Source organism: Branchiostoma belcheri, unplaced genomic scaffold (genome assembly GCF_001625305.1).
Source record: "Branchiostoma belcheri isolate BF01 breed outbred unplaced genomic scaffold, Haploidv18h27 scaffold90, whole genome shotgun sequence".
Lineage (NCBI taxonomy): Eukaryota > Metazoa > Chordata > Leptocardii > Amphioxiformes > Branchiostomatidae > Branchiostoma > Branchiostoma belcheri.
This window is the reverse complement of record NW_017804576.1, coordinates 1,046,546-1,059,045: the sequence shown is the minus strand read 5'-3', so window position 1 is coordinate 1,059,045 and position 12,500 is coordinate 1,046,546. Positions and strand designations below refer to the sequence as shown.

Sequence of the window (12,500 nt, the reverse complement as noted above, 5' to 3'; positions counted from 1 at the left end):
GCCGGTTTCCCTGTCCCAGGGGTGGACAGTAGTCGGCTGTTCTGGACACCTCGCCTCCAGCTGGCTCTGTCCTGTGGGTCTGTACTGGACAGACCACACTCCTTAATATCCTTCTGGATACACTCCAACCAAGTTTTTCTAGGCCTGCCACGGCCTCTGTTGCCTGGCAACTGCAAGTCCATGATGGTGTTGATGCAGCTACTTGCTCTTTTAACGTGCCCATACCATCGGAGGCGGCGTGACCGTAGTACTGAGGAGATGTCTTCCACACCTAGCTTGGCAAGCAGGGAAGGGAACACTGGGTTTGAAAAGTGGGATGGGGCCTAGAAAAAAAATGTTGTGTTACCTGTTTCAGTCCTGAAAATTAGGGTAGGTAGGTAGGGAAGGCCTTTTTTTTTCCTTTTTGTTTTAGACTTCAGTATATAACAGACTATATAAGGGTCCAACATATGCAATACAGTTTAAAAGAACTTTCAAGTAAAACTTGCATGTGGACACTTTTATTTTCAATGTCAATGGTAGAAAACCAATAATGTACAAAGTGTGTACACTCAGGTGTCAGATCATTGATCTAAAATAGGTTGATCAGCTTGAAACATTTACGAATTTTTGTCCCTTGCAGGGGTCCACCCCAAAAAAAGTCTAGGGACAGCAGGTTTTTCTAGGGTCGGTCGGGAAACAGGAAACTCAACGTTTTTTTTCCTATGCCTCAGTACAGTGTGGTGTTTATGTCACAAGTTGTTAAAGACCAGTACCATCCTTAACTGTTGTTGTGTTTTGTCTCTCCCGCTCAGGTAATGATGAACAGGTGATTCTCCACGACACGGCAAGGTGAGACAATCTCGCATTGATTACAAATCAAATTCAAATCTAGTGTGTGAACACACTAGCTTCTGTATCTGTGTTACCAGTATGTCTGCCTCACAGGCACACAATGTGAACTGGCTATATTACACCAAACTTCAAGCTTTAAACAACTCCTGCAATCAAATGTGCAAAGATTGAGTGTAACAAGTCATTCGGTGTGATATAGCTAGCTGCCGCTGCGCCGCGTGCCTGTAAAGCTGGTGTGTTACGCCGAAGGGCGGTTATACCGGCTATACAGATACAGATACAAACGACCTGTTACACCTAATGACACCTAATGACTTGTTACACCTAACTTTTGCACATCTAACTGTAAACTTTGTTTAAAGCTATCTAGTAACGATACCACTACTGTACTCGAGTTCTACTCTACAATCATAGTCGGATCTTGGATGGTGGTCTTGGGTGTTGTTCTGTACCATTGAAATTTCGTCCCTTTTCCGTTATCCAGTCGAGAGACGAAAGAGGATACCGTTTACAGGCTCAGTGTTGCAGGCAACTATATCAAACCTTATTTTAGCTGCCGAGACCTGGCATAGTTCAATCAATCAGTCAATCAATAGCCTTTATTTATACTGGAAATGCCCTGTTGGCCTTAGCCGCTCTTCCCAGAGGTCCAGTTGAGGGGGGGTGGTCACGGGAACACAATGAATAAGTAAGTTGTAAGATCTGTCATCTGATATTGCACTTATAGTAAAACGTTGAACTTTGTTCCAACATGCAATTTATAGAGAGATCACGTTGTGAAGTGATTAGTCATTAATTATCCTGATTAAGGTCGCTGAAAATTTGATCTTTCTGTAAATTGTGTGTTGGAATAAAGTTCAATGTTTTACTATGATTACTACCAAGTACACAGATAGGACCCTTGGATAGGACGTTAAATGGAGGTCCCGTGTTTGGGAGAGCCACACCCCACGCATGTTAAAGAACCCACCGCACTTATCGAAAAGAGTAGGGGACCTTCCTGGTGTGAGTGGTTCAAACATTACAGTCACAGGTTTGACATCTTTGAAAAGGTGATATAGTCACCTGTTATGTCAATCCTTCCACAAATGTGGTAAATCTTCATAAATAAAAGATGAACTTTCATGATATTGCACTAACATATCTACTTGGACTTAGAAATTTCGTCCCTTTTCCGTTATCCAGTCGAGAGACGAAAGACGTGTTCCGTCACGAGGATGCGGTTTACGGGCTGAGCGTGGACCCAAACAACGACAACGTGTTCGCCAGCGCGTGTGACGACGGCAGGGTCCTCATCTGGGACATACGCGAAAACCCCTCAGCAGGTCAGTGTTTAAACCATTAATTACCTCCATGAAAAATGGAGGTATTGTTTTTGGCGTGTCTGTCTGTCTGTCTGTGTGTGTGTGTGTGTGTGTCTGTCTGTCTGTCTGTGTTTCCACAACTTTGTGGTCAGCATAACTTCAGAACGCTTTTATGGATTGTGATGATATTTGTTATGTTGGTAAGTCTTGGAAAGACAAAGGTCAAGGTCAAATATGGGCCTCCTGGTAGATGACCTTGGTACTGCAGCAGAATTTCCGGTTTTTGTATCTTTTGTCCTGAACAAGCTATGGTCTTGACTTTTTGGTGACAGATAGCTTTTCCTGAAGACTCATATATTTCATGGAGGTATGAGATCTTCGAATTCTTGTTCATTTCTGTCCTTTTTTACAGTCACTGACTGGGCACTGCTTTTCTAGATGGCCATGTGTACAAGCACTATATACAAGACAAGAACACAAATGTACATCTAAATCATTGCTCATACCTCAACTTAAATCTGAGGAGATACATACCAACATGTCTCTCATAAAACAAAACGTGTAAATAAATAAAATAGGGATGGGGGAGATTTGTAAAGTCTTGTAAAAGCCCTCAAGTGTAAGAAGAGATGAGAATGGTCTTAGATAAAGAAAATAATACTTTTTAGTGCAAAGTTATTTGAGCCTGTAGAAAATACTGTGACTGTCTGAAGTGTTGGATTGAAGATCTTATCCTCACTTGGACCTGGGGTTCTTTTTCTTTAAAGGACATCTTGTCGATCTTCCTACTTTAAAACAATTTCCTTCCTAGAGCCGTTCTACCTGGCCTACATGCCAGCCTTCAATGCTATATTTTCTGAACAGTTTTTAGTATGATCTATACTTCTGAGTGGTACAGGTAAAGTTTGTACAGGTAGTTTTCAGTGTTAGAAAAAAGCGTTTCAAGTCCTGTATACCTTTCCCTCCCAGAGCTGTTCTGCCTGGTGAACTACATGTCTGCCTTGCACGCTGTAATTTATGAACTGTTACAGTTTTTAGTGTAATCCATGCTTAAATCCGGGGACCTGTGACAGAACGTTGATCTGTAAATTTTTTCGTCCATTTTCCAGAGCCGTTCTGCCTGGCTAATTTCTGAACTGTTACAGTTTTTAGTGTAATCCGGGGTCCTGTTTCTTTAACTTAAAGGACAACACGTTGATCTGGATATTTTTTGTCTTCCCTTTCCCTTCCAGAGCCGTTCTGCCTGGTGAACTAAACGTCCACCTTCCATGCTGTGGTCCAACTGTTACAGTTTTTAGTGTAATCAAAATCCAGGGTCCTGTTTCTTAACAGCACATCGATCTGTATATTTACCTTCGCCAAGAAGGTTATGTTTTCTGAGTAGCGTTTGTCCCTCCGTCCTTCTGTCTGTCCGTCTGTGAACAGCATAACTCAAGAAGCTTAATATGCATTGTCATGAATCTTGATAGGTGGGTAGGTCTTGATGAGATCTAGAAAGGATTAGATTCTGGGCCCCCTGGCGGCTTTTGTTGGTACTGCAGCAGAACTTCTGGTTTTGATATCTCGCGATCTGGACATGTTTTTTACATCTCCCTCGCAGAGCCGTTCTGCCTGGCTAACTACACGTCCGCGTTCCACGCCGTGGTGTACAACCCGGTGGAGCCGAGGCTGCTCGCCACCGCCAACTCCAAGGAGGGCATTGCACTCTGGGACATCAGGAAACCTCGCAGGTGGGGGCAGGCATGATTTTATTTTATTTTATTTTATTTTTTTTTATTTTATTTTATTTTATTTTATTTTATTTTATTTTATTTTATTTTATTTTATTTTATTTTATTTTATTTTATTTTATTTTATTTTATTTTATTTTATTTTATTTTATTTTATTTTATTTTATTTTATTTTATTTTATTTTATTTTATTTTATTTTATTTTATTTTGCCGTTCCCATGGGCACAAGATCGGTGCCATATGTCAGGACTCGAACCCAGGACCTCTTGGTTCCGAGTCAAGCACTCTGAGGTTACACCACAGGACTCCACCAAACCAGATGAAACTATTCACGTTGTCTTTCTTCTTCCCAGCTGTGTGCAGAGGTTTGGGGGCAGCCTGACGTCGGACAGCGCCATGAGTGTGAAGTTTAACGGGCTGGGGACACAGGTGATGGGCCTGCGCCGCCGGCTGCCTCCCGTGCTCTACAACCTGCACTCCCCCACCCCCGCATGCCAGTTCGACCACCCCGGCTACTACAACTCCTGCACCATGAAGAGCTGCTGCTTTGCCGGAGACAGGGACCAGGTGGGGAGGGTTGAATGTGTGAGTGAGTGAGTGGGTGGGTGGGTTTCTGGGTGAGTGAGAGAGTGAGTGAGTGAGTAAGTGAATGAGTGAGTGAGGGTGGGAGGGTGGGTGGATTTGTGAGTGAGTGAGTGAGTGCTGTGAGTGTGTGCTGTGAGAGAGTGAGTGTGAGAGTGAGTGAGTGAGTGAGTGAGTGAGTGACCAGGGACCAGGTGGGGAGGGTTCACTTTTGGGAATAAGTGCACTGGTGCACTAGATAAAACAAAACCTAATTACAGATCTTACTGCTCCTCTTCTGAGCTTTAATCTGAAATGGGACTTAACTTCAGAATCGTAAGCAAGAGTACTACAACAAAGATTTTATTAATTTTCTGATACTTAGATAACAGGATTATCCTGTATACTAATATCCTGTATACTAATATCTTTACATAAACCTACGAAACCTACAGAAAAAAAATTGGGTGCACAGCTCCAAATTTGGGTGCACCAAGGTGCACATGCATCCAGTATTTTGAGCCCAGGTACTTAATACAAAGCACATCTAATTAGTCCTATCTACAATACCTTGTATAAAGTCATAACCATTGGCAAGGATGTCACATTTTAGCGTCTGCTACATCACCAGTTACCATGGTGACAGCCATCTGGTCCAGGTCATTGACCTTTTTATGCAAGAGCTGCTGAAAGAAAGAGCTTATTTGTGTCCTTTTGTTTCAGTATCTGCTGTCGGGGTCAGATGACTTTAACCTCTACCTGTGGCGGATACCAGAGGACACAGAACTGGGTAAGGGTGCTTGCTTACAGCTGTTGGGACAGTTATAACAATTTCTCCATCCTTTCGTCATTTAGAAGATCACCAAAAGACTGCATTTCTACTAAGATCACAAAACCCACTAATTATGCAGAATGTGGGACTATTCATTATCCACTGCCTTCAAAGAAGAAGTTGAACCCCATAATAGCTAAGCGTAGAAGTAGAAGCAGAAGTTTTTTCCAGACAGTTGTTACCTGTCTCCTGTTGCTGTATTGCAATGAGTATTGAGTATTATACTTGATTGTAAAAGCAATTAGCCTTCAGGCATGATTTTGCAAATAAAGTTTCTATAGAGTTATAGTGGGAAAGAGAACACACCACACATCAGCATATCCTCTGTTAGCTGACTGCTCTTCCTGTTGATGATTAGTCTTAATTAGTGCAAGACTAAGACTGTAAACTTAAAGTGGGACTAATACACATATAGCAATAAAAAATGTCGGGGAGCATTCTTTTTATTTCACTATATGAATGTGCATTATAGACCATTAGTTCAAAGTTTGTAATCAAATGTCATTGAATTGCACAAATTTTAACAGGTTTCTATAATGAACAGGTTTTTATATAAATGTAGCAGTCTGTAAGTTACCATCTGCAAGTTGTGTACGGAGACGATCCAGACCCACAGATGATGCAGTACCTTAAGCACAGACAGGGGGCGTCACTACCTCAGGGCTGTATATGACTGTCTCTTGTTATGTGATAGTTACATCAAGTCATATCACAAGAGAACTCCAAGACGGGATCTTACCAGGTTGACGAAGAGACAGAGTAGCTAATAACTTTTCCCAAAGTAGCTGATAACTGTGTTGTGTGTATTATCAAAAGGAAGATTTGTCAAAAGTACACCTGTAATGTAATAAAACTCACCGCCTGTACGTTGTTTTCCGCAGAACCCCGGGTAGTGACGGCTCACATGGTGCTGAAGGGGCACCGCTCCATCGTGAACCAGGTGCGCTTCAACCCCGCCACTCACCTGGTGGTGTCCTCAGGTGTGGAGAAGGTCATCAAGGTGAGTGTGGAGGGCTACTGTTGTTAGAACTTTACTGTTGGTATTGTTTCATTATGCCTTGCATTCGGAATGTCGTGAGTTTGATTCCCAGTCATACCAAATACTTTACAAACAGTACCGCTTTCCCTTTCACGCTACCTGTATGTGAAAGAATTTGTAAATATTGTAATGCAAAGGCTGTGGAAGACAAAATACACTTTATCTCAAATTGTTCCTTTCATAGCAACGCTCGAAATGAGTTAACTATTCAAACTTCTACAATTTATCTCAATTTTACTAAACTTACAGACAAAGAAAAAACTATTCTTCTTTTAACTTCCCAAAACCCACTAATTTTAGAAAAGGTGGGACATTACGTCTTCCATGGTCTAAAAAAGAGAAGTCAAACCCCTTAGACATAGTTTTAGACATAGCTATAGCTCTAGACAACTACCTTTTATCATGTAGATTTTAGTTATTTTATACTACGTTTCATTGTTTGTAATCTGCAATTAGCCCCCCGGGCATGAATTTGCAATAAACTTCATCACACAGCATTTGGGAAAAAGAATGGGGCTTAATCACACTTGACTACCTGTGAAGTTGTGGACCTGCCCCCTGCTGTAGTGCAGCACGGCATCAGCAGGCTTTTCTGCCTAATGTTCCACGTATTGTTGAAGTTTCAATAAAGGACCTATATAACCCCTAACCAGGTGTGGAGCCCGTTTAAGCAGCCAGAGTCCGGCGGGCAGATTGAACAACAGGACAGCACGCTATGTGTGTGTTGTTTATAATTCACCCCACATTAATAGGTCGAAGTAGCAGGATTAATCTGCAGTTACTGTTATACAGTAGTACACATATTATTTTGTCCTTACAGGTGTGGAGCCCGTTTAAACAGCCAGAGTCCGGTGGTCAGATCGAGCAGCAGGATGCCACCCCTCAGCGCAGCATGTACACACATGAGGAGTACATCAGCCTGGTGCTGAACTCCGGCCAGGGCCTGTCCCACGACTACGGACACCAGTCTGTGCAGGTTCGTCTTAACACTCGATATCCAACATGATTTGGATATAGAAACGCAGGAAAGTTGGCGCATTGACTCTCTTCCATTGTATGTACTACAGAGAGGCAACAACCCTGCTAACTGGCATTGTCCCTAAACATAGAGAGGTGCGGCAGGTGACGCACCAGTCCAAAGCCAGCACAAAAACACTCTGGTGGTCCCTGTGTCCCACATTATCAACCATAAGATAACTTGTGTACCAACAAGTCGGAAGGAGATTGTTATGATCAGGGCAGACAGGGATTTAAATGCGAAGTAAATTCTTTCCTCGGCACAAAACTCTGACAGCGTTCTTTCTAGTCTGGCTGCTAATGCTTAGAGCTGACATAGATAAAAAAAATTATGACTGTTTTTAATTTGTATATAGAACATACATTTGTAGATATATATCAAAGGATATAGAAAAGTTGGAGATTTGTAAGAGGGGTCCGTAATTCAGCCCCTGGGCTGCCAAAACTTCCAAATGTGTACCATATGATTGTATGTACAATGAATGAATTGAGTAAATAGACCAGTCATCATCGTCATCCTCAGGAGGACCCGCGCATGATCGCGTTCTTCGACTCGCTGGTTCAGCGTGAGATCGAGGGGTGGAGCTCCGAGTCGGAGGACAGCCTGGAGCTGGATGAGGGCATCTTCCGCCCGCTGCAGGAGCTGGCCGGGCTCGACAGCGATACGGCAGGGAGGGCCGCTGAACAGGCACAGGTCAGGGTCTGTTTGTTTGTTTGTTTGTTTGTTTGTTTGTTTGTTTGTTTGCTCCGAGTCGGAGGACAGCCTGGAGCTGGACGAGGGCATCTTCCGCCCTCTGCAGGAGCTGGCCGATACGATGTTTGAAATTACGAGGAGAAAGAAAGAAAGCGTGTGTTTCCTCCTCGTGCAGGTGCTGGGCCCCCGCAGTCCCGGAGACCGACAGAGCGACACCAACTCCACAGAGTGCCTGCTGTACACTGACAGTCGGACCAGCGAGAACACAGAGGGGACGCCGCTGAACCCCAAGTCTCGGGAGTTTCTGTCCACAGACAGCGACTCCGACAGCGATGACCAGGTCATATGAATGGTTTATTCAGAATATACATAACACAGTACACAAGGAAATTGTTACTCAAGCAACTGGATAGATTTTAAAAACTGTATGCTGTATGCTGAAAAGTAGCGGATGCTACTTGAAATGTTTTTTTCAAAATCTATGTAGTTGTTTGAGTAACAATTTCGATGTATATGTACAGTACTTACAGACAACAGACTCGCTGGTAACCTTACTGGTTGCCTGAATTGAGCTTTGGTCGACATAAAGACATTATTAAATCACTACAACTTGCTATTAAAAAGTTCTTACTAGAAACATTGTTCATTACCACTATTGTTAAGATTTTTATTAATCACAAGTATGCCTTTGTATTTGTCATTATACATTCTGCAGTTATAGAATTACAATCATTTTTGACAATTCAGTGTTATTTTTGTGTCCTAATTTTACAGGTGACTCAGCAGCCGGCCAGGAACAGCTCGAGTCTGCCCCGGAGGCTGCGAGTGCTGATGTGGGGGGACGAGGACAGGCCGGAGGGGGGTGCCGCGTCTGGCAGCAGGAGGGGGGGCAGCCCTGTACCGGACAGGGGGGTGGCTGTCGCCGCAGGGGGCAGGAGGAACGAGGCAGCAGGGAGAAGAAGAGGGGAGACGTCTGCATCTGAGGGCAGACGGAGGGGTAGAGCCGCCGCGGCTGCCAGCTCGAGTGTTCGGCACGAGCAGAGCGACAGCGACAGCGATGCGGACAGGAGAGCGGCCGCCATGCGGCAGAGGAACGCGCGGAGAAGACTCAGTTGGACACACGCAGCGTCGCAGCCTCATCATAACTATACAGCAGCAGCTGCAGCAACAACCAGTCAGACTGCGGGAACCTCCCTGCAGTCCTCAGACGACGGAATCACAAGTGCAGCACCCGCTAGCACTACAAGTAAGGCCACATCTGCCCCAACAGCGGAAAGCTTTGTGCCGTATTCAGATTCAGACTCCTCTGAGGGAGAGAAAACCCTGAAGAAGCTGACATATACGGAAACGTCAGGAACAGAACGTCCTGGACCTTCGTCTGTAGGTGCGCCCCATAACCAGGGAGAGCAGTCGACAGTGTTAGAAGAACCAGTTTCTAATGCAGGTGAGTTTGTGAACTCTTATGTATGTGTGTGTGTGTGTGTGATGTTATTTGTATGTGTCATCATATGACACTGTTTCTGTTTTTAATGAATCCAGGAAGAATAAATTAGAATGCCTAATCTAATGAATTTTCAATCAAACAGGTGAAGATGGAGGGTTGCCCTTGGCGACGCATCAGCAGGAGAGGGCTGCAGAGGATGCTGCGGGTCCTGCTGCGGCACCGGGTGGAGACGGCGTGCGAGCCGGCGGCGCGGGGAACGGAGCCGCAGGGCAGCAGCAGAGGGAGGAGCACCGCCGGGTGAACGGGAAGACGATCGTGATCCGGCACGACCCGGAGGAGACGGGAGAGGCCATGCTGGAGCGGCTGCAGAACCTGGTGGAGCAGTACAACCAGGTGGTGGAGAGGCACAACCAGTGGAGACAGGCCCTACGACAGGCACAGGCAGGGGACAGGCCTGAACAACAGGCACAGGCCGGCAACAGGCCCACCCCACAACAGGCACAGGCCGGCAACAGGACCACCCCACATCAGGCTTGGGACACTGCACAAGCACAGGCCAGAGACAGTCCTGAACAACAGGCACAGGCCGGGGACAGGCCTGAACAACAGGCTGGGGACAGGCCTGAACAACAGGCACAGGCCAGCAACAGGCCCACCCCACATCAGGCACAGGCTGGGGACAGGCCCACCCCACAACAAGCACAGGCCAGAGACAGTCCTGCACAACAGGCACAGGCAGGTGACAGGCCCACACAACGGGCACAGGCAGGTGACAGGCCCACACAACAGGCACAGGCAGGTGACAGGCCTACCTCACAACTGGCAGGAGGGAGTGGGGAGGGGGCAGTGCCTGAGCCGGATACCAGGGACAAGATCTCAGTGGAGCAACCTGATGCAGAATTCAGACGGGAGATTCAGGATTCTAGCAGGAGCACTGGCCAGCTGGTTGGTCTCGAGGCAGCTTCTGGTACGACTAGCGATGACAGTACTATAGCCCACAGTAGCCAGTCTGCTGCTGCAGAGGCACAGAGCACTAGTAGTGTAGGAGCAATGCAGGGATCAGAGGGTAGCCCGTCAGCAACAGTTTCATGTGCCCCTGGACAGAGCACTAACAGGCCAGCAGCGGGGAATACTTTCGGACAGCACAGGGTGGTGGTGGGAGATCTGAAGAATGGGGATCTGGCAAATGGCTCAACAGTCGAGCGTGGTCCGCTGATGGACACCAACAACAGTGTGGATAAGAGACAGGCAGACACGCTGCCCAGTATGACTGACCATTGCTACGGCGTGGGCAGCTCGTCAAGGAAAAGGTGTCACAAGGAACCGTTAGGCAGTCGCACAGAAACAACGCAACACGACGGACTTACAGCTACAGCGCCCAAGAGGGGAAGACTGTCCAACGATCAGTCCAAGTTGGAACCCGACAGATTACCAGTATTACACAGTCATGAACCAGACTGTCCGTGCACTGATAGTGATAATGGCCTGGGCATGCCAAGGGCTCCAGAACTGCAGTTGTGTGCGAGTAAAGAACCCCTTCCTTCCAGTAGCTCCAATGGAACTATTTCCCTTTCTGCCAGTAGCACAGCAGCAGCAGCTACAAACTGTAATGTTACTCCCACAAACTCAGCTACCGGCTTGGACAGAACTGATACCACTGAGTGGCACAATTTTAAGAGATTCAGAAACAGACTGGAAAGAGCAAGAAATCGTGACCACGGGAATTTGGTGGACAGTGATAGCGATGATGACCTATAGGGAAGCATTTAAAGAATAGTATAACCACATTTAACCCCCAGCTAAACCTAAGTACATGTATGAGGAAACACACATTGTGCGGTTACTCACCACACATCTGTGTAGTTCACTTTTTGTGTTTTTCCCCACATGATGCTGAGTGGACACATTATGTGTATTTTGTTTCCTCCCCATGTGCTAAGCACGTGTCAACTGAATGTGGTGTAAGGAAGTATACAAACTTCACAAGTGGTTACAAAAAGACAATGAATGTGTATTTCCTCATATTTGGTTCCACATATATACTAATGACTCCATAGTGTAGGCGTAGCTCAGATCATGAATTGTCTTTCTCCCAGTCTTGCTGATAAATACAGTTGCTTACATCAGGTATAATATAAACCTCCGTAATATAAGGACATGTTCACAGCTATACAGTGCAATGCAAGACAAGAATATGTTTCAAGTGGATATGATCGGTGTTTTCTGTCCTCGGGAGAAATGTCTGTTGCCATCATTCGTCAGTTCCTGTTGCCTGCAGATGATTATTTTCTATCCTTACTTTTGTGTCAGTAATCCCGGCACTACCTGTCAGTTATCTGTTCAAACTTTTATTGAATAAATAAAAACCTGCTGAGGGATTTAACTTATAATAAATAACATGAAAGACGTGTTACTTGAGGAACCAACCAGATTGACATGTTTCCTTCACAACCTCGAAGTTCAGAAGTACGTGAGTGCAGCAGTTAATGCATCTCCCTAGATTATTTCCTATGAAGAAGATCATCCATAACCAATCCCTCAGCAATACATCTGTCATAGGATACTTGTTATTCTTTTGTTAATAATAACTACCTACCCAGTAAACCCAGAGGAAAATACTATTGTGTTACTAAAATGCCAGTCTCCTCTAATGCAAGCTGAGAACAATTATGATGGTGTTCAAAGATGATAAATGATATGTACAACCAGTTAAGATGACTGGCTAGATTAGAGTATTGTACCGTTGAAGCAGCCTACAAGGATATACGGGTCATGTCCAGCATTGCTTGCAAGTCTTACCAGCTTCTGTAGTAGAATTCTTCTATGACTACCTGCCTACAGGTATCCAGTGATGGATTGTAACTGAGCTGCCATATCCCTGCAAAATAAAGCCTGGCACATTTACCAAGTACAGATGTGATTCTTTACAACATCTACAAACAGTTTTTCTAGTCTCTACCAGACTCCTTTGCAGGCTAAATAAATAGTAGAAATCGGCAAAGGGGGAAATCATTGGCCAGAGGAGTTGGCCGGCCATAGAGGGT

At 45.2% G+C, this 12,500-nt stretch overlaps 1 protein-coding gene across 1 annotated transcript in view; it reads left to right on the top strand.

The window, feature by feature from the left end:
- Positions 1–12,399, top strand: part of LOC109487982 — a 21,224-nt gene extending 8,825 nt beyond the window's left edge. Inside the window, 11 exon segments of the mRNA XM_019792118.1 lie at positions 795–831; positions 2,020–2,159; positions 3,739–3,868; positions 4,223–4,436; positions 5,154–5,220; positions 6,144–6,262; positions 7,122–7,277; positions 7,842–7,997; positions 7,999–8,352; positions 8,787–9,456; positions 9,599–12,399. Of these exon segments, the coding sequence (XP_019647677.1) occupies positions 795–831; positions 2,020–2,159; positions 3,739–3,868; positions 4,223–4,436; positions 5,154–5,220; positions 6,144–6,262; positions 7,122–7,277; positions 7,842–7,997; positions 7,999–8,352; positions 8,787–9,456; positions 9,599–11,214 (3,659 nt within the window). The 3' untranslated portion in view covers positions 11,215–12,399.
- The last annotated feature ends 101 nt before the right edge of the window (positions 12,400–12,500 follow it).